Genomic DNA, 22,598 nt, shown 5'->3' on the forward strand with positions numbered 1-22,598 from the left:
TGGAGAATATCCGGAGAGGGAGAAAAGCGGACGCCTCACCTGAGCCTGCAGCGGCTGCGCAGGACGAACCACCCACCTTCCAAGTGCCGACGGCGACAGCGGAGACCAGCGATCCCGACTCCGAAAGCCTGGACGACCAGATCGTGCGGCTGGAGATGAAACTGCGGGAGCTGCGCCAGATTGCCTCCGCCAGGATCCGGACTCCACCTGATCTAAAAGAAAGTGGACGTAAAGACTCGGACGTCTCTGGGTCTAAGGTGAGAGTACCTGTACCTTCCAGCCGTCCCTCCTTAGTATCGGCACCTGCGGTGGGATCTTCTTACGCTGTGCACCGGCGCACAGAGCCAGTCGTCCCAGAACCCACCGGACCGCTTGCAGCAGCCCACTATTGTCATGCCTGCACCGGTGCGGTCAGCAACTTTGATTACCCCTAGGCCTATGGGGCCTATACCTATTAGGGGTCCGTTCATGCTACAGTTGCCCCCCAATACTGTGTTGTGGGCACATCCGTCTGTTGATCCTCAATACAGGCCCAATATACAAATGGAGCCAGGGAGCACCACTGAGATGCCAAGTGGATATGACTTGCCCCTGTGAATTGGCCTGCTAGGCCCTTGATGTTGGATTTATTTTGCCAAGGGATCCTAAAGAAGATTTAACCCTTTCAGGACAGGAGTCCTTTGTTGTTTTGGCCCTCTGTTGCTGCTGCCAGTTACCCACGGCTCAGTGGAGGCGGCAAGCCACTGAAATACCACGTGCAGCAAGACCATCTTGTTTACAGGACCTCCTGCCTGCTTTCTCAGAGTGAAAACCCAGTTGTGCCTGTTTTCATGTTGCACCTTTAACCCTCTCACCCCCTTTTCAGGTTGATTACGGGTATTACAGCACTTGTTTTATATGTGCCATTTAAATAATGTGGACTATTTTATGTGCTGCTGTTTTATTATGCAACTTAAATTTCAAGAATTGGGCCCAGGGATAGACTCAAATGCACATGAGCCTCTGAGATTTTGCTACTATTTTAAAGAATTGTGCCCAGAGATGGACTCCACCATGTGCGAGCCTCTGTGATCCTTGTACTTCTGCCCTTACTTATCTTTCTCTGGTACTGAATAATTTTACAAGAAAAGAACCTGGGTACGGACTCATTTTATATGCTTTGAGCCTCCAAGAATTGTTATTTAATGTTTTTACATTTTCCATGGACTACAACTGTTCTATCATGGACAATTTGCACTTGAAAGTATTATTATGGACTATCCTGGTATTTATTGTTACGCTGTGCCAGGTCAGCGCCCCTGTTCCCATTGTGTTGTCCTGAGAGAAGAGAACGACGCCCCTTTTCACCATTACTTGTTCCTAAGCCAGTGTAACTGCCTGATATATATATACATATAATGTATTTCCGCAAATGTAGATGTATGTTCCTGCTTTGCATTATTCTTCTATTACAGGTGCAGTATCCAGCTGTGCAGGGCCCCTTCCATGTTGCGCCGAGGACGGGCAACATTATAGCGTGGGGGTATGTAGTGTCCCACTAGGTAGGGGTGGGCACTACACAAGGGTCAATTGGTGTGCGCGTTACTCCTACTCACAAGGAACAGAAATGTTATATTTAATTGTGCATTTAATGTATGTTCTAATGTGGTTTTATATGCAATGTACCCTTGTATGATGCAATAGCAGGCCTAGTTGGGTGTAGTTAGACATCCCAGACACTAGAGGGAGATAGGGAGCCCCTAGTATAAATGTCCAGGCCTAGACAGGGAGAGTGAGTGCAGAGTCAGGAGTCTGAGAAGACAGAGGCTAGAAAGCCTGCTCCTGACATGCAGCTGGATAGCCCCGGCTGCTAGTGATGTCCAGGAGGCTAGTGAGAAGATCCAGCCTGCCTGAAACCAAGAGAGCCTTAGTTAGCTCTGAAGTCACCCCAGTTGCAGGACCCAACCTCCTGGGAGAAACCCACAGTCAATCAACAGCCACGTGAGAAAGGTCCAGGGAAAGATAAGTAACCCTGATGGGCAGATGCAAATAGAAAGGAAAGCAAGGATTTAATTAATACCGGAGGAAGATAGAGTAACCAAGGATTTAAGCCACCCTTTAGACATCCGGGCCTTGGGATATAAAGCCAGAGCAGGAGTTCTATAAAGGACACTGTACATTGATTCTGAGGAAAGGTACCACCTGCTGCTGAGTGCTTGTGAATTTACCCTCTGCGTATCTTGCATAAATATTACCTGCCATTGTATGAATAAGCCTCCTTGTGGAACTGTGATTGAAAGACTGTGTGACCACCTGCTGTACGAAGTTGAACTGTTCAGTAAAATTACGTTTGGTTCACTATTCTACCTGTGTACCTTTATCATTCCAACTACCAACCGGCGTGCCACCGTCCAAAGGCACTGGCGTCACGAATCCAACAGGGACCTTGCCCCAGGCACTCAAAATACCTGTAACATCCAGGGCACCTCATCCACCATCAGGCCTGGTCCCTATATACAGAGTGTGCCCCAGAGGAACCGTGTCTACCTCTCCTTCACTGCCACGCGCCTGCCCAGGGTTCTCCAATACAGTGAGTAACCCTCGATTGCCCATAACCGTGACCTCACTTCGCTATACCCTGCAGGACTGGCGTGTTGCACAGACAAGAATAGGCATTTCTACAATGGGCCGCCTGTTCTGTTACGCAAATTGCGGAAGGCACACGGGCGGCTCCCGTGTTTTGCGGACCGCAAAAAACTAAACGGTCGTGTGCATGAGGCCTAAGTGATATGTAAACAAGAGCAAAACCAAGAAAGAAAAGAACGATTTGCCCCCCCCCCCCGTCTCCACGAATGAAACCCATCCAATCCTTGGAGATCCCCTTTAATTTTATATTTCGATGCTTTAAAAACATGGAGGACTCTACGTGTTTTTACTACTGCTCGCCCTTCCTGTAGAACATAGAGTTCTACCAACATTTTGGGAAAACAATGTGCTTATTTTGGCGTCCACAGCTCCTGACCATCAGTTGACGTTCACCAAAGATCTCATGTCCTTCTGATCACACTACAGCTTCTATTTCCACAACACGGCCAAAGAATAGATGCCTGTTCTCTGGTACTAAAGGGCTGTATTTACCCGAAACTCCTGGCTTAGACATGCCTAATGTCATCTTTCCTGCAGATAAGCCTTCAAAGAATCTACAAGTATCTGCCTGGGTTAACCCTTAGGATACCGGAGTTTTTTTTTTTTTTTTCATTTTTGCGTTTTCATTTTTCTTCCCTATTTTACTTGAGCCATAACTTTTTTCCGGTCACATAGCTGTATGAGGGACAGGTTGTACTTTCTAATGCCACCATTAATTATGGCATAAAATGTAGTGGGAAGCGGAAAACAAAATTCCAAATGAGGTGGAAAATGGAAAAAAAAAAACGCAATTCCTCCACAGTTTTACGGGTTTTGTTCCCACGGAGATTTGTTTACGGCAAAACTGACCTAAGCCCTTCATTCTCTGGGTCAGTACGATTACAGCGATACCCCATATGTATAGGTTCTTTATGTCTAAATAGTGTAAAAATAAATGTAAACTTTGATAAATGTTATAATTTTTTTTACATCACCATATTCTGACCCCCCTAACTTTTTATATTTATGTCTACTAAGCTGTTTAGGGGATCATTTTTGCGGAACAATCTGTAGTTTTTATTGATACCATTTTGGAGTGTGCGTGACTTTTTGATCACATTTTATAAAAAAAATTTGGGTTAGGCCTCATGCACACGAACGTATTTTTTAACGTCCCGCAAAACGTGGTTCCGTTGTACCGTGATCCGTGCCCGTTTTTTCTTCCGTGGGTCTGCCGTGATTTTGGGAGGATCCACGGACATGAAAGATGAAAAAAAAATCTAAGTCAAGTTTGCCATTGAAATGATAGGAAAAAACGGACACGGATCACGGACACGGATCACGGACACGGATGACAATCTTGTGTGCATCCGTGATTTTCACGGACCCATTGACTTGAATGGCCCGTGAACCGTTGGCCGTGAAAAAAATAGGACAGGTTATATTTTTTTCACGGCCTCGAAACACGGGTCACGGGCGCGGTGTAAAAACGGTGCACAAGCCGAGTTTTCTACGGCCCCATTGAAAGTCAATGGAGCCGCAGAAAAAAATGGAAAACGGCACAACGGCCACGGGTGCACACAACGGTCGTGTGCATGAGGCCTAAGAGAAGCAATGAAAAAATGGCAAATCGGCCATTTTGACCCTTTTTTCAGTTGGAATTTTTTTTCTATTTTAATAGTATGGGCATTTTCGGATATATGTTTATATTTACTGTTATGCCCTATCTGTCGCGCGACAATAAGTGTCGTCGTGTAGACCTAGCCAGCTGACAATCAGGGCTGCCAGTAAATAATAATCCATATTCCTGACAGCCACGTTCTATCTTTTTTGCGGGGCAGCGGAACTAAAATACGGATGTGCTGGCCGCGTGAAACCAGAGGGGAAACGAAACATGCACTCTCTAGGGATAGGCACGGATGCCTGCCATACGGTTTTAGGCGACATGCACACAGTGCGTATGACACACTGATTTCTGCGCTGAGAATCCGCTGCGTAATTCAGTACCAGCTAAGTACATGACATTTTCAAAATCTCATCTACAGGGTGCATACATTTTCAGCGCAGCGCAGATTTTGAAGTCCACAGAGTGTCAATTGTTATGTGCGGATTTCAGCCTTTTCAACTCAAACGGTGAGATTTGGGGCAAAATGTAGCAAAATCTGTGCGAAACATCCACATAAACCACACTGCTGTGTGCATGTAGTCTTATAGCTGCGGTTTGTCACAGCCATACTGAGAATGGTCCCCAGTGAAGTCAGTGGGAGTTTTATCTGCTTGCAGTATTTTCCCTCAGCTTTTACGTATTAATCAGTGTTGTGCTGTTCCTCTGTTATTCCACTCAGAAATGTATAATAAGGCTTCTTTCACATGTCGGTGACTGTGAAGACATCCCTGCCAGACCTGTGTCTTCTCTCTCAGGGATCAACAACCTTTGGCACACCAGCTGTTGTGAAACTACAAGGCCTCTTTCACACGGGCGAGATTTCCGCGCGGGTGCGATGCGTGAGGTGAACGCATTGCACCCGCACTGAATCTGGACCCATTCATTTCTATGGGGCTGTGCACATGAGTGGTGATTTTCACGCATCACTTGTGCGTTGCGTGAAAATCGCAGCATGCTCTATATTGTGCGTATTTCACGCAACGCAGGCCCCATAGAAATGAATGGGGCTGCGTGAAAATCGCAAGCATATTACCCTAATATCCCGCACTCAGCTCTGCTATGTGGTGACCTTGATATTCTGCACTCAGCTCTGCGGTAAGGATGAACTGCTCCTTATGATTTGTACGCGCGCGTGCACTCAGGGGTAGGGAGATTTTGCGCTGGAAAATCTTCCTACCCCTAAGTGCGCACGCGTGGTGTACGGTTTCGCACATGCGCATGAAGTCCTTCTCCCGCGGCGCTGCAATTATTTTTGGGCTAATCCAGTGGATGTGCGCTTGCGCAGCGCCGTACACACCCTCCTCCAGCTGATTCTTGTGCGGCCGCGTCACTTCCAGTATAGAGTTTTCGCAAGGTATAGAAACCTGGCAGAACACCGGCGCTCCAGCCTCTTCCTAGGCCAATGACGTCATTTCATCGGTCACATGGCCTAGGCACGGCTCAGTCCCATTCACCTGAATGGGCCTGGGCTGCAATTCCAAGCACTGCCACTGTACAATGTGGGGCGCTGTGCTTGGTGAGCTGTGAGGTTAGCACTCATAGGAGCTCTGCGCCTCTTCAAAGAGCTGATTGCTGGGTGTCAGACCCCCACCAATCTGATACTGATGATCAACCCTTAGGAAAGGTCATCAAAATTCTACTTCCAGAAAACCCCTTAGGCTTGGTTCACATCACGTTTTTCCCTTCCTTTTAACGTATACGTTAAACTGATGCCATACAACTTAGGGCTCTTTCCCACTTGCGTTGTTCTGTTCCGGCATAGCGTTCCGTCGTCGGGGCTCTATGCCGGAAAAATCCGGATCAGGATTATCCCCATGCATTCTGAATGGAGAGAAATCCGTTCAGGATGCATCAGGAGGTCTTCAGTTCAGGACCGGAACGTTTTTTGGCCGGAGAAAATACCGCAGCATGCTGCGCTTTTTGCTCCGGCCAAAAATCCCATTGAAAGGCATTAATCCGGATCCGGCCTTAAGCTAAATGTCGTTTCGGCGCATTACCGGATCCGACGTTTAGCTTTTTCTGAATGGTTACCATGGCTGCCGGGACGCTAAAGTCCTGGCAGCCATGGTAAAGTGTAGTGGGGAGCAGTATACTTACCGTCTGTGCGGCTCCCGGGGTGCTCCAGAGTGACGTCAGGGCGCCCCACGCGCATGGATGACGTGATCACATGGAGCCGCACGGGCGGTAAGTATACTGCTCCCCCGCTCCCCACTACTATTATGGCAACAAGGACTTTAATAGCGTCCTGGCTGCCATAGTAACACTGAACGCATTTTGAAGACTGATCCATCTTCAAATGCTTTCAGTACACTTGTGTTTTTCCGGATATGGCGTGTAATTCCGGCAAATGGAGTACACGCCGGATCCGGACAACGCAAGTGTTAAAGAGGCCTTAGGCTACTTTCACATTAGCGTTTTTATTTTACGGCATTGAGTTCCGTCACACGGACTCTATACCAAAAAAGAACTGATCAGGCATATCCCCATGCATTCTGAATGGAGAGCAATCCGTTCAGGATGTATCAGGATGTCTTCAGTTCAGTCATTTTGACTGATCAGGCAAAAGAGAAATCCGTAGCATGCTACGGTTTTATCTCCGGTGAAAAAAAAATGAAGACTTGCCTGAATGCCGGATCCGGCATGTTTCCCCATAGGAATGTATTAGTGCCGGATCCGCAGACCGGTAAAAATGGACGGATCCGTTCTTGCAATGCATTTGTGAGACGGATCTGCATCTGGATCCGTCTCACAAAATGCTTTCAGTCACAGCCAGATCGGCGGATCCGGCGGGCAGTTCCGACGACGGAACTGCCCGCCGGATCAAACTGCCGCAAGTGTGAAAGTAGCCTTTTTTTTTTTTACCGGACTCTACAGGATACAAGAACGTGGTGTGCTGCGTTTTTGTATCCCTTTTTTTTCTGACGTATGCAACAAACGGAGGCAAAAACGTGATATGAACCCACCCTAAAGGCTAAACAAAAAAAAAGAGAAAGAAAAATGGGGCAGTTGCCATAGCAACCAGTCACATTCCACCTCATCTTGTCTCTTTGTACCTGACCAGTTGCTATGGGCAACTGTTACAAATTTTGCTTTGCACTAGTTTAGCCAAAGCTTCTCAAATATATGTAATCTTCGCCTAAAAGGGCGGGTTTATAACAGACAGTAAAATGAAGAGGTCAGGCCTGTTATTTCTCCATCATGCCCTTATTGTTGTTACTGAGCTGTACAGACTGATGTATTGTCACGTGAAACAGATACAGGATTAAATAAAGTTTTTTCTGAAAGAAAACGAAAAAAAATGAGAAAAAAAACTACGAGCAGACGTCCCTTGCACGTGACATGGATTATCTGTTACTAATGTTTATCAACCCTCATCCCGCGGCTTCTTCAAACCCGCGTGACTTTAGCGTGTCACGTGACCCGATGACATCACAAGGTCCATACGGCTCATGGAGTTTAGACACTACCCTAAACTTTGCCGATAAAGTTTATTGACAATGAAAAAAAAAAAAAAAAAAAACTGTTTCCGAGACCCGGAAGCAGTATGAATGAGCACCACGTGGGAACAAGCCTAGGTGAGTGCAGTGTGTGAACGCCTCTGTACTTGGTCTCTATGCACACCAGTAAGGGGTCCCCCAGGAAATATTTGGGGTCTAGTGCCTCAGCTGCATGTCTGCAATGCTAGTAGAACTGCTGCAGTAAAACAGTCCTTTCTGCAAAATGCCCCCAACCTCCCCCTTCCTTGAAAATTGTGTTGTAGTCTAGTCTGCACCCTGGGGCTCTCAAGCTGGTGTGCAGCTACAACTCCTAGCATGCCCTGACTGCTAGGGGTTGTATTTTTTCCACAGCTGGAGTGCTCTAGGCCAGGGATCAGCAACATCACTCCAGCTGTTCTGAAACTACAACTCCCAGGATCCTCCTTTTAACTTCTATGGGAGTTGCAAGAACAGTCTAGAAAGTGTACATGCTGGGAGTTGTAGTTTCTCAGCAGCTGAAGGTTGCTGATCTCTGCTCTAGGGTGTCCAAGCCGAGGGGGATTCATGTAGTTGCCCATAGCAACCAATCAGATACCAGCTTTCATTTGTCACAGCTCCTTTAGAAAGGTGGAATCTGATTGGTTGCTATGGGCAACTAAGCCCGTTTTCTTTTACACCGGTTTTGATAAATTTCCCCCTTTTTGTGTATAATGGTGAGATCTATAGGGGTCTTGCCAATAAGTCCCCAACCCTTCACGAGAATGGGGGTCCCAGGGATGACATAGTATTGAATAGGAGTGAGGGCTTGCCTGCAAGAGCTTACAATCCATGAGGAGATAGGGGTGACACAAGAGGTGAGCCTATCAGCCTATTCTTTCCTGTTAAAGGGGTTGTCCAGCTTTAATCAAGTGGTGGCCGATCCGCAGCTGCATGACTTGGTTCCAAAACTAGTGTTGAGCGAAATTGTGTTTTAAGTTCGGCGTCCAAAGTTCGGGTTCGGGCTATCGAAGAATCCCGTTATGGATACCAAATTCCGTTATGATCCGTAGTAGCGGAATCCATAACAGGATTCTTTGATAGCCCAACGCCGAACTTAAAACACAAGTTCGCTCAACACTGTCCAAAACCCCCGAACCCCCTGCCGAACAACTGTTCAAGCGTCGCTCCAGCGCCAGAACTGCGCATCTCTGACACCTGTGTAGCGGATAGACCTGGTGTAGTAACGCGCTCCCTCTGCTAGACAGTTGACGCAGCGTAGTTTTGGCGCGGGGGCTACACCCGCACAGCTGATTGACAGGAGTGCAGGGTGTCAGACCCCCAATGATGAGTTGGTGATGGCCGATCCTGAGGAAAGGACAAATGCCCGACAACCCCTTTAATGGCGATGTCCGACAACCAGAGCAAAATGAAAAAATGCCTCGCTTTTGAAAACTGCTCCGTTACAGCGGCGAGGCTTCCATCTCCGCTGCTTCCGGTCCCTGACAGACTGGAAGGGTGACATCTCATCCGTGGTTACGGCATCACTGCCTCAGCGGTGACATGTCCCTGGCACGTGACTGGCTGGGCCTCTGTGGTCACATGCTGCTCGGGGATACGTCACCACTGAGGCCACGGAACGGCTGCAGCGGTCTCTGTGACTATGGTCTACTGGGGACCAGAAACAGTGTGGACGGGAGCCTCTGCATTGGAAAGGAGCTGCTTTCAATAAGTGAGTGGGGTTTTTTTATTTTATTTTTTCCCCAGCAAATTCCCAGCAGTAATTCATTTTGGGTTGGAGGTCAGACAAAACAAAAATAAAAAATCACAATAAAATATACTTTTGTGTTCATGCATTCTCCTTTGAAGAAAATTGAACGCTGTGGGGATGTTCACACGACGGATTTTGAAAATGCGCAGAAAAAAATCAAGCAAGGTTTTGGCGCAGTTTTTTTTCAGATTCCTATTCATTTCAATGAGAATCAGCGCAGATTCTGCTCCGAGATGAAGCATGCTGCTTCTTCTTGCCACAAATTTTTTATTTATTTTTTTAGCGTGGAAAAAAAAATACTGTCACCCATTGAAATGAATGGGAGGCTTTTTAGAGTTTTTTTTTTTTTGGGTTCAGATAACACGTGAAAAACAGTGCCAAATACGTTGTGCAAAAATGGCTTGTAATGTGTGTTTCTTTGCTGTGTTCTGCTCATTCACACGGCTGTATCCGTTTTTGCGGCTCAGAGTGTCCTTCCCTATGATAGAAGTGCCTATTCTTGTCCACAAGAAGAATAGGACATGCTCTATCTTTTTTTCAGAGCCGCGGAACGGAATTGCGGATGCGGACAGCACACGGTGGTCATCAGCAGTGATGGCCAGTTCGCCCGTGAACACATGCGGGCTGCCATCTTAACTCACAAGTCCGGCGAGGCACAGGTAAGCCCTTACCTGTGCCGCGAGCCGGTCTGAAACAAATGCGGTCAGCGGGAGCAGGCAGTTCCGAGAACAGCCCGATGAAGGCCCCCGGCGGCTGTTCTCTGAACTGCCTGCTCCCGGTGACCGCATTTGTTTCAGACCGGCTCGCAGCACAGGTAAAGGCTTACCTGTGCCTCGCCGGACTTGTGAGTTAAGATGGCAGCCCGCATGTGTTCGCGGGCGAACTGGCCATCACTGGTCATCAGTATCAGATCAGTCACCCCCACCTATCAGCTGTATCGTGCGGCCTCGGGGCCGGAAACTACAGTGTAGGAGCAGAAGTCTCTGTACTGTGTAGGTCCCGGAGTGCCGCACCACCGCTCTCATTCCCTTGGATGGAAGCTGAGCTGCAGTACCCCGGCATGGCCCCAGCCGTGCTCCGTACATGGCGTCATGGCTGCCCAAAACAGCTGATCGTGGGGGTGACTGATCGGCTATTGATGATCGGTCATCAATATCTGTAGCCCCGACAACCCCTTTAAAGAAGTGAACGTGTGTAGCTGCCTCTGTGGCAGTGAAATGGATGTTGCCCAGTTTCCTGCATGTTTTAATAGGCCGTTTTTCATCACTCTTTATTAGATTCCTCGCCATTTTTATTTTTTTTGAGGCTTTGTGCGCGTGTGATCTAAAAAGAAAATGCCGAAGGAAGAATTAAAAAAGAAACCTAAAAAGGTTAAGAAGAACAAAAAAGTTGCTGAGGCCACGTGAGTACAAGTAGTATTGTAAGAATCCTGGGGGAGTGAGTTCCTCTTAGACAGCGATTGCCGGAGCGGCGTCACTATCTGCCGTACACACTGATACAGGGATCCGTAACCTCCGGCACGCCAGCTGTTTTCAAATGACAACTCCCAGAATCCTTCTATGGGATTTATAAGAACAGCAGCATAAGCGCATGCTGGGAGTTGTAGTTTCACAGCAGCTGGAGCGCCGAAGGTTGCTGATCCCTGCGCTAATAACGTACTTTCTGTCTCTCTAGGTGTGAAAGTAAAGTCGCTGAAGCTGCAGCGGAAAGTTATGTGGCGGGAGAAGTGTCGGGCAGCTTGTTCCCCAAGAAATCGGAACTGAGCAGCACCTCACTGTCATCGCTCTTTGACATCAAGGCTCCCTCCACTCAGCCCCTTTATGTTCCTGTCGTCATTGTGAGTGACATATGACTAGACACTGGCAGCTTTAATGGGGTTAACCCTCCACCAGCCACTGGGAACTCCCACCAGTCATGAGGATGAGAGACCCACCTCCCCCAAATGGATGAAGTGACGGTTGAGCATGCATGTTACTGATCATTCTCAATGGACTGCCAGAGATAGTCGTCTGCTGTACTCCCTGGCAGTCCTATAGGGCAGTGTTTCCCAACCAGTGTGCCTCCAGCTGTTACAAAACTACAACTCCCAGCATGCCTGGACAGCCTTTGGCTGTGCGGGCATGCTGGGAGTTGTAGTTTTGCAACAGCTGGAGGCACACTGGTTGGGAAACACTGCTATAGGGAATGAATGGGGCAGGAGCATGCCCGCTCATCCACCACTGTATACAGTCAAAGAACTGGGGTCCCCTGTTCTGATGATTCATGGGGGTCCCTGCAGTCACACACCCACCAATCAAATAGTTATCCCTTGTCCTGTTTATAGAGGAGAGTTTGTAATTTTGGGTCAACCTCCATAGGCTTCAAGCACACATAGTGGTTTCCATTACTTTGGATTCTACCCTACGCATTGGATGAAATCCATGGTGGATCTCGACTTGTAGATTGTCGCTGCTGCTGTCTATTTTAAATCCACCGGTCAATTTAAGTGTCTTGGATTTTCAGTGCACAGATCTGCAGTGTATCCGTCACTTGTGGAAGTACGCTTAAGGGTCCATTCACACATCCGTGAGTGTTTTGCGGATCTGCAAAACACGGACAGCGGCAATGTGCGTTCCGCATTTTGCCGGCACTAAGAGAATATGCCTCGTCTTGTCCGCTATTGCGGACAAGAATAGGACATGTTCTATTTTTTTCAGGATCGGAATTGCGGACCCGGAAGTGCGGGTCCGCACGTCGTGCTGCCCCATACAAATGTATGGGTCCGCAATTCCATTCGGCAAAATTCGGAAGGGAATTGCGGATGTGTGAATGGAGCCTAAAGGGGTTGTCTTACTTCAGCGAATGGCATTTATCATGTAGAGAAAGTTAATACAAGGCACTTACTAATGTATTGTGATTGTCCATATTGCTTCCTTTGCTGGCTGGATTCATTTCTCCATCACATTATACACTGCTTGTTTCCATGGTTACGACCACCCTGCAGTCCTGCTGGGGTGGTCGTGATTGCAGACTATTGGAAAAGGCACTGGCTTCTCTGGTGGGGCCGGGACCACAGTAGTGTGCATAGGCCGGTGCTTTTTCCTATAATGTGCAAGCAGGACCACCACTGCTGGATTGTACGGTGGTCGTAACCCCTGGATACAAGCAGTTTCTAATGTCATAAAAAAAGGCAGCAAAGCAAGTAATATGGACAATCGCAATACATTAGTAAGTGCCTTGTATGAATTTTGCTAAATGCCATTTGCTGAAGTGAGACAACCCCTTTGAAGAGGTTTTAATTGGTTGGAAAAAGGGGGCTGACTCCGATAACTTCTAGAAACAGGGCCCCTCTTGTCCACTGTCTATGCACAGGATAGACGATAAATAATAGATCGGTGGGGGTCCTACTGCTGGAACCCCATAACCCCACCTACCCCCAATGAAAGTGGTGTTAGTTCAAGCATCCGAATTACTGCTTCATTCATCTCTATGAGAGTTTGGAAATAGCTGAGTACTGTACTCCACTATCAGCGCAGCTCACTTAGAGATGAATGGACCCTCAGGGCACATGCTTGACTTGCTGCTCCGTTAATTTTGGGGGGCTACAAGGGGTATGGGGTACCAGCGATAGGACCCTCACCAATCTAATAGTTATCCCCTATCCTATGGATAGGGGCTAACTTTTAACTGGAATACCCCTTTAAATATGCACAGGAATAGGACTTGCGGATGGGCACACAGATACATGATTTGTGTTCCAATGGAAATGAATGGGTTAGTGTGCTGTCCATGAAAAAAATTACATGCTGGGAGTTGTAGTTCTGCAGTAGCTGTAGAGCCACAGGTTGGAGACCATGGCTATGCCGAGTCTAGGAAAGGATCCGAGAGCATTGCCGTTCGGGGTCCATATAGGATTTTTCTGATTTCACTATTTTTGTGGGGTTTTTGCAGACAAAAGCAAAAAGAAAACTTCCTGAGTCGGATGGAGCAAAGCAAAGTAAGCAAAGCCCCGATGTCCTTCGAGCGGCTGAGGCAAAGCGCAAGGTCGCGAAGAAAGAGTTGCCCTTATCTGAAAAGCGGGTTGAGGACAGGTAAGACGGGGCCGGAGGGCATCGCAGGTTAGTGTATATTATGTGTAGGATTTTGTAGCCATCGTGTACTGATAACGGTGCAGCAGCAGCTAAAACCGGGGCTGCGCCGTGTCCGTACTGGATATTTTTGTGATGGTCACAAGATGGTTTTTGACTTTTTGCTCCCATAGTGATGCTGGGATTTCATTCAGGTAAAGCTATGGAGCCCTAGATGACGGTACAGTATGGGTGAGCACAAGTTGTCCTGCTGCTGGGACACCTAGTAATCAGCTGTGGTCTGTGGCGAAACTTGGCAGCAACTGTTTAGTTTCCCTGCAGCGCCACGGCTTGGGCAGTGCAGCATTATACTGTGCCCACTGAAATCAATTTGCGCTCTATGTAATGCAGAGATATGCCAGGTTTTCAGGGACTAAAACATTCAGCTTCTGGTTATGGTCTGACCGCCTAAGGCACAGCATCTCGTCTATACGTGCAAATGTGGCAGTCCCATTCAAGGCTAGGCCATCAGTGTGTTAGTCCTGGAAAGCCCAACTTTTCAAAACCAGACAACCCCTACAAATGTTTTGTTTCTAAGTGTCCATTCACACATCCGCAAGTGTTTTGCGGTCCGCAAATTGCGGATCCACAAAACACGGACACCGGACATGTGCTGTCTGCATCTTTTCCGGCCCCAATTGAAAATGAATGCGTCCGCACCCGTTCCGCACAGTCCGGAACGGATCCGGACCAAACTTGCGGACGCGTGAATGAACCCTTAAAGGAGTTGTCCAGAAGTAGAAAAACCTGACTGCTTTCTTCTAGAAACCGCACCACAACTGTTCATGGGTTGTGACTGGTATTACTGCTTAAAAGGGTAGTCATATCTGAGACAATGGGGGCATATCGCTAAGGATATGTCCCCACTGTCTGATAGCTGCGGGGTCCCACCACACGGAGCCTGGAAGCGCTGGACCGGCTATTTCCGTCGTGCCCACAGAAGTTAATGGGAGTGGTGGCCGGTCATGTGTGGTGCTCTTCCATTCACTTCTATGGGGAGAGCTCTTGGTGGTGGCCGGACCAGAGTCCTCCAGCCACCACCCACTCCCAGCGGTGGGACCTGCACCTATCAGACAATGGGGGCACTTTCCTACTGCCACCACTACTTTGTTCTAGTAATGGGGGGGGGGGCAAAACAGTTGGACACCTCCCTGCTTTGCTGAAGGGGTTGTGCAATGATATCCACTTATCTCCTATCTATAGAATAAGGGATAAGCATCAGATCAGTGGGGATCTTACTTCTTAGACCCCCGTGATCACGAGGGCTCTTGTGCGTCGGTATGAATGGTGCAGCAGGTCCAGCATGCGCGCCACCTCTCCATTCATTCTTTAGGAACAGCTGGGCATAGATGAATGCTGCACTTAGGCATCTCTGCCAGTCCCATAGACCATTAATGGAGCGAACCATGTTTTTTGGACTGTTATAGGGAGCAAGCATTGACAAATGCAGATGAAGACGAAAGCGTGAAAGCCGCCAAACTGAAAAGCCTGAAAACCAAAAAGAACCCTGATGATGAAGAACTAATGCAGCATGACAAAAAGAGACTGATAAAGGCAGAGGAGAGGGTGAAGAACAAGAGAACCATCTTTGTTGGTAATTTGCCGACAGCTTGTACTAAACAGGTATGTGTTATTCGCTTTTTTTTGCCTTTTCCCCCTTCATTGGGTTCATGTATATAATATATCATTCACTTAGTTATGTGCTTAGTTTAGTTTTGTTTTGTGTTTTTAGATGCTGAGGACCTGCTTCAAAGACTTTGGTCTAATCGAGTCTATGAGGTTTCGTTCTGTGGTATGTCTTACATGTTAACCTTTGACCATTTTAAGAGTTTCAGGCAAATCTGTGGGAGTTTGAGCTTGTTTGGCGTGTTTTGGTTGGAAAACGTTATCCCCCTATTCACTGGATAGGGAATAACTGTTAGATTGGTGGGTGCCTGACCGCTGGGCCCCCCCCCCCCAGGACCTGGGCCCTTCTTTTGAGTGGAGTGCTGGTCCAGCATGTGCACCAATGCTCCATTCATCTCTGCCTGAAATAGCCAAGTACAGCTCTGGGCCGTCTCTGGCCGTCCAATAGACTTTGAATGGAGTGTCCAGCGCACCATTCAAATGGAGGGGACGCGTCCCCTGTTCTCGTGATCAGTAAGGATCCTGGCAGTCGGACCCCCATTGATCTAAAAGTTATCACCTGTCCACTAAACTGAGTACCTATTTAAAGAGCATCTGTCATCACATATGTCCAGGTAAAACTAGGCCCTGGTCAGCTAGACGTCACAATTTTGGTCCAGTCTTCTTCAGTGCCTGCATTGGCGAGAAAATTGCTCTTTTATAATATTGAAATGAGCCCTTAGGAGCGACGAGAACGGTGCCATTGCACCTCATTGCTCCCAGAGGCCCTGCTGACTGCCCTTCATGCCGTTCTCCTACTGCGAAGATTGAGAACATATTCACTCCTGGCCCTGAAGTCTTGCTGGAACATGTTTGGGACATGCGCAGTAAAGGGATGGAGACTTCAGGGCAGATAGGCACTCTCCATTCCTTTGCATGTGCCAATAGACTTCAGGGCCAGGAGTGGATATGTTTTTACTTCCTTGCCTGTCAGTCTTAGCAGTGGGAGGCATGGCATGAAGGGCAGTGAGTGGAGCCTTTGGGAGCAGCGAGGTGCAACAGTACCACCCTCGTTGCTCGTAGAAGCTCATTTGCATATTATAACACAACAGTTTTCTTGGCAACGCAGGCACTGAAGAAGATGGGACCAAGACCATGGTGTTTAGCTGACCAGCACACATCTCAAGGTCATCCAGTTTTATTTGGACATATGTGATGACAGATGCCCTTTAAAGAAGTCGTCCCCCTTTTGGGCTACTTTCACACTCGCGTCATGGACGGATCCGTTCAGATAACACCACCGTCTGCATCCGTTCAGAACGGATCTGTTTGTATTATCTTTAACATAGCCAAGACGGATCCGTCTTGAACACCATTGAAAGTCAATGGAGGACGGATCCGTTTTCTATTGTGCCAGATTGTGTCAGTGAAAACGGATCCGTCCCCATTGACTTGCATTGTGTGCCAGGATGGATCCGTTTTCACTGACACTATCTGGCACAATAGAAAACGGATCAGTCCCCATTGACTTACATTGTGTGCCAGGACGGATCCGTTTGGCTCAGTTTCATCAGACGGACGTTCTGCAAGCAGCGTTTTGGTGTCCGCCTCCAAAGCGGAACGGAGGCAAACTGAGGCGTTCTGAGCGGATCCTTTTCCATTCAGAATGCATTAGACCGCTTGTGAGAGCTCTGAATGGATCTCACAAACGGAAAGTGAAAACGCTTCCGTTACTGATAATACAACCATCTGCATCCGTTATGCATTGTGTGCCAGGACGGTTCAGTTTGGCTCAGTTTCATCAGACGGACACCAAAACGGAATGGAGGCGGAACGGAGGCAAACTGAGGCGTTCTGAGCGGATCCTTTTCCATTCAGAATGCATTAGAATGCAAACTGATCCGAAAAGCCAAAACGCGAGTGTGAAAGTAGCCTTACTTTGTAGCTCCCCATGTTGTCCGTTGATCCTGTTGCTTGAAACCTCCCCTTTCCGGCAAACAGCTGATTGTCTGGGGCAGCTGGCGATTCCTGTACAATGGTTTGGTGTTCCATCATTCTCTGCTCTCTCCTTGATAAAAAGGGGTGAGCAGTAGACCCCAGTCCATGAGGTCCATATCCCCTAGTAGGGCCTATACACAGGGTCGGGACAGCCACAGCTTTTTCGGAAAATGGTATAAACTAAAAGTTTTCATGTTTTGCCCCCTTCTTTCTATAATAAGGCTCGAGCAGACCCCTCCATGTCGAGAAAAGTCGCCACTATCCAGTGAGTTCACGTCTAGATTTCCGTTTTCTTACATGCTGCAGTTGTCATTTAGACCTCAAGTACACCGACTTTGTGGTGTCATTTCTCTCCTAGGCGGACGGTGCACTCAAAGAGAAAAAGCATGAATGCCTATGTGGTCTTCAAGGAGCAAGACAGTGCTGCCAAGGCTCTTGTCAGGTAATATTCGTAGCGGTGTTCTCATTGATGTTTTAGGACGTGCTCCCTGTACCAGAATGAGGGGTTTCAGTCACGTATCAGCATGTCCTTCAGGGTAGATATTTGATGTAAACGATAAAAATACAGCCCAAAAAAAGAGACTCTGAATGCGGTTATAGTGGAGCAAGGTTCACACACAGTCCTGTCAGCCAACACGTAACATCGTGCCACGGTGTTTTGCTTAAAAAAAAATACCGCCATAAAAATGCAACGTTTTTCAAAGCAGGACATTGTGTGAACCCGGCCTTGATCAGTTTTTCTTTCCATCAGAAATGGCGTTGAGATCAGCAGTGGATTTCACATCAGAGTTGACCTTGCTTCAAAAAGCTCATCTGTAAGTAACCAGCAGTTTATGTTGTTTTAATGCCCAGTTCACATTTCCGTTTTTCATGGATGTGTGCGATCTGCATTTTCTCGTACCCATTGACTTCAATGTGTTTGTTCGCACGTAAGTAGATTTTCACTGGTCGTAGGTCAATGAAAAAATCACGGAGACATGCACTACTCCGGTCCGTGATGCAGACCAAACGTGCCCATTGAGTACATGAAAGATGGCTGACATGACACAGATGGCATCTGTGTTTGGTCCGTTTTTCATGGACCATTGGTAGGAGATGCTCTGGAAATACATTTTCAGCTGAGCAGTGTCAGTGGAATACGGATGACACGCAGAGGGCAAAAAACGGGCACACGGACCAAACGCATATTCCTCATGGACATCTTCTCGGCTGAAACTCTGACAGATTTTTCCAGAAATGTGAATGAAGCCTAAGGGTGAAATCGCATGCAGCAGAGTTGTGCAGAAAATTCTGTTCATTGGCAGCAAGCAGATTTCTTTAGGCCCCAGTCAGGTGAATAGGACACCGTTCCGACCACCTCCCGGCTGGGAAACGCCGGAGCGGCTGGTAGGTGGTCTGGACTGTCTCATCTCGCCTTAGTAATGGCGAAATAAGACAACCCCTTTAATATACCCTCAATAGTGTTAAGATGGTCTGATTGTGGTATCTATAATTATATATTTTTTATTGTTGTTATTTATATATATTTTTTTCTTTTCTATTTTTTTTTTAACAGCACAACAACAAGAAAACGGTGTTTGTGGGAAACCTTCCGTATGGTAAGCTGAACACCTGCGCGGTCCTATGCACCTCGCTCAAACATGAGTCTGTTATTCTTCTATACAGCCTCTTTTCTTAGAGGTCCACTTTGGGCATCTCCCTCTGCGGAGGTCGTGCATTGCACTGACAGTCCATTGATTTAATTGGGTGCCATGTAATGCCTCGTTTTCCCTGGGGCAGCTATAAGACAAAGGCCCCTATCACACGAGCGAGTTTTCCGCACTGGTGCAATGCGTGACGTGAACGCATAACACTCGCACTGAAGACGACGTTGTCAAATTCTGAAAAACATCGGACATGGTCCGTCCATAGGAAGAATTGCAGTTGTCTGCCATTTATGGTAGCGCTGCCATCTTGTTAGGCCGAGTTCACACTTCGGTTATTTGGTCACTTATTTCCATCAGTTAGGGCTCATGCACATGACTGTGTGCTGGCCATGCCTGTGCCGCAGACCGCAAATTACGGTCTGCAATGCACAGGCACTGCCATGTGCCCGTCATCTGTGGACCCCGACCCATTTACTTGGGGTGAATTGGGTCCACTATCCACATCCGACAGTCCGCACCACTAAAAAGCAGGGCATGCACTACTTTTTTTGCGGTGTGGAGGCACGAACAGAAAACCCACTGAAGCACCATATCTCCTGCATTGCGGACCCATTCAGGTGAACGGGTCCGCATCCGTGATACAATGCACAAAGGGCTTGCGCCTGTATATTGCGGACCCGCTGTTTGCATGAGGCCTTACTGTGAGCCAAAACCAGGAGTCAAAAACAGAACAGGCGCAGATCTTTCTATTATACCTTAGCTCTAAGCAGGCTTTACTACTGGTTTTGGCTCACAATCACTGACGTGTGAAGTCGGCCTTACTGGTAAAATACTGGTGAATGTACACACAATGGTCCTACTAGATATTGGTGCGACTGGAGGGCATTATTTTGAGAAGTGACTGTTGGATATATGTCTATGGGGATGCTGATGAGTGCAGCAGTGTATGCAAGTACATGTTACTATGATGCGGTTACTGTATAAACCTTTTCTTCTCAGTACATGACGACTCTTTATTTTGCATGTTGCCTTAGACATTGAAGACGAGGTCCTTAGAGAACACTTTTCTCAGTGTGGCGGCATAGAAGGTGTCCGAATCATCAGGGACGCAAAGACAGGGATTGGCAAAGGTTTTGGCTACGTTTTATTTCAGGTATGTAATAAGTCCTCAGTCTTTAGCAGTAAAATGAAACTACCATGTAACGTCACCACGTGTGTGGACATCCCAGGGAATCGCTGTAATTGTACGTGCAGACACATCAAGTCAGTGGTCTAAATGGCAACTAGGAAGTTGGTTCTGTGTGCGTGGTAAAAGCCTGCGATAATGGATGCACCGCATTTAGCATCTAAAATGCTAATTCTGGGTTTACGCGACCCGATGTTCGGGCCAGTTATGGGGAACGAATGTTCCTGGTAATTGGCCCGTCTAAAGGTGCCACAGATCACCCAATCAATGAGTGAAATGCTTGTTCATCGGGTGAATCATTAGTTAATGAAGACAGCTAAATTATCATTCCTGGGCAGCAGATCGTGCTCTCCAAACAGCGATCTGCTGCCCAGAAACACTGCATGTAATGGCAGCAATTCACCCCCCACTGAACGAGCAGCCAATTGTCGGGAAGGAAGTGTAAAATGGCTCCTGGTCGGAGCGTGTAAATCCAGCTTTAGGGCTCATTCTGACGACAATGAAATGTGGCAAGAGTCCACTCGGTAAAGACCATGAGCCAGGGACTCCTCGTAATCCTGAGCTCCCAAGTCCCCCTGCCTCCAGCTACTAAGAGCTGTGAATACCTGGTATCAACATAGCAATGTCATTACATAATGTCTTTATGGCTACATTACCCAACCTCCTCCTATGATCTAGTATATAGGAATTTCTCCCCTCCTGCAGGTTGCCACTTAACCCAATAACACTCCGTAGGCTTCCGATCCGTGCTTCCGTTCCGCACCGCATCTCCCGGATTGCGGACCCATTCAAGTGAATGGGTCCGCATGCGGGGTGCACACGGCCGGTGCCTGTGTATTGCGGACCCGCTGTATGCAGGCCGTGTGCATGAGGCCTCAGATTGGTGGGGTTCTGAGTCTTGCAGCCGTTGCCGATCGGGGTTGCTTTGCTTGTAAAAGTTCCGTGGCCTCTTCTTCATTCATATCAGGCTGTGTACTCGCAGAAGTGCATAGTATTGCAGCATCGTCCTACACCGTCTTTAAGTAGATGGTCAGATGGAAACAATGAAGAGGCTGCTGGACTTGCTTGAGCTTTGCAGCCCCTTGAAACAGCTGATAAGCAGGGGTGCAGAGTCAGTGATATGTGACTTAAAGGGGTACTCCAGTTATAACAGGTTATCCCCTATCCACAAGATAGGGGATAACTATCAGATGAGTGGGGTCCTGCCACTGGGGCCCTGTAACCTGTGAAGCCCCCCCGACTGAGTGGCTGGTCAGAAAAATACGCCGCCGCTGCATTCATTTTTATGGGACTCTGCTATCTCCAGCGTTCCCATAGAAATGAATGGCGTGGTAGCTCGCATTTCCAACCAGGTGCTCTGTCCATTTTTATTGGGGTCCCCAAGGGTACGGGGTCTCGTGATCGGTGGGGGTCCCAGCGATTTGATAGTTATCCCCCGTCACTCCAGTTGTGGTAAAACTACAACTCCCAAGATGCACAATTGCTTGGCTGTTCTCAGAACTCCATAAAAATGAACGGAGCATGCTGGGAGTCGGAGTTTCACCACAGCTGGAGTGCCCATGGTTTGCCATCACTGCCCTATTGTGTGGGTAGGGGATAACTTGTTATAGCCAGAATACCACTTTGAATGCTACCAAACCTACAGGAACCAACGATCACTGGGAGGTCTTTATGTAGAAACGAGAGGTCCAAATGCATCGTTGCCTCTATTTGCATTCGAGGTGTTTATAAGGAAGGCTCCTACCCTACTGCAGCTACTGTAGACCCTCAGTGTGTCTCTTCACTTCATTGCAGGGAGCCGACTCGGTGCAGCTCGCGCTAAAGCTGGGGAATTCCGAGCTCATGGGGAGGAAACTCCGAATAAAACGATGCCTCTCCAATCCCGCAAAGGGAGCACAGAAAAATGGCGGCTTCAAACAGAAGTTAGAGCCCCTCAAGAAGGGACAAGCGCATAAAAGCAACACATTCGTGGGTGAAACGGCAGACGGTGCCAAGGTTAAACATAAGAAGCCGAAAAATAAGATTAAAAAAACTGCAACAAAACCAAACAAGAAACCAAAGCAAAAGCCAAGCAAACAGCAAGTAAAGAAGAAATGAACTGGACGGAGAAGTGACGACGGCAGAGTTTTATACGTCTTAGAGACTTCTGGCCCATTGCGGTTTCTTGACTGTGAATATCAATAAAATATAACGGGTCAGGAGCGATTTTAGAGTTTTTTGTTTTAGTTTTTTGAGCTCTGGTTTTGAGGCACATGGCTTTTTTTTTTATTTTTTATTTACTAATTACAGAATGAATATACATGACTTATTACGCTATGCTGTGCCATTTATTTATTATTCCTGCTTGTGGAATGTATTGGTAGTAGACTGCCATAAAAGTCCAGATGGGTGTCCCTGCACAGTCTAGCATCGTGTCCGACTGTGCAGGGGCACAACCTCAACTGGTAACACTGAGGGCCTTCATTGTGGACTGCTGGCAATTCATTGATAGGACTGGTTTCACACCAGCTAGTGTCACGCTCCTTCCTCCCGACCGCCCAGCACTGACTGGGTCGAATAGCATT

The 22,598-nt window shown here is 47.7% G+C and overlaps 1 protein-coding gene across 1 annotated transcript; it reads left to right on the forward strand.

Annotated features, from left to right (window-relative positions):
• Positions 1–7,770: 7,770 nt before the first annotated feature.
• RBM34 (RNA binding motif protein 34) lies at positions 7,771–22,235 on the forward strand. The gene is made up of 12 exons (XM_044306229.1): positions 7,771–7,845; positions 10,771–10,895; positions 11,168–11,330; positions 13,424–13,563; positions 15,027–15,222; positions 15,332–15,391; positions 17,424–17,467; positions 17,561–17,644; positions 17,954–18,017; positions 18,758–18,800; positions 19,883–20,001; positions 21,829–22,235. Exons 2-12 carry the CDS (start codon positions 10,828–10,830, stop codon positions 22,129–22,131), a joined length of 1,284 nt encoding a protein of 427 aa, XP_044162164.1. The 5' UTR covers positions 7,771–7,845; positions 10,771–10,827; the 3' UTR covers positions 22,132–22,235.
• Positions 22,236–22,598: the final 363 nt, after the last annotated feature.

This window comes from Bufo gargarizans, chromosome 9 (genome assembly GCF_014858855.1).
Source record: "Bufo gargarizans isolate SCDJY-AF-19 chromosome 9, ASM1485885v1, whole genome shotgun sequence".
Classification (NCBI taxonomy): Eukaryota; Metazoa; Chordata; class Amphibia; order Anura; family Bufonidae; genus Bufo; species Bufo gargarizans.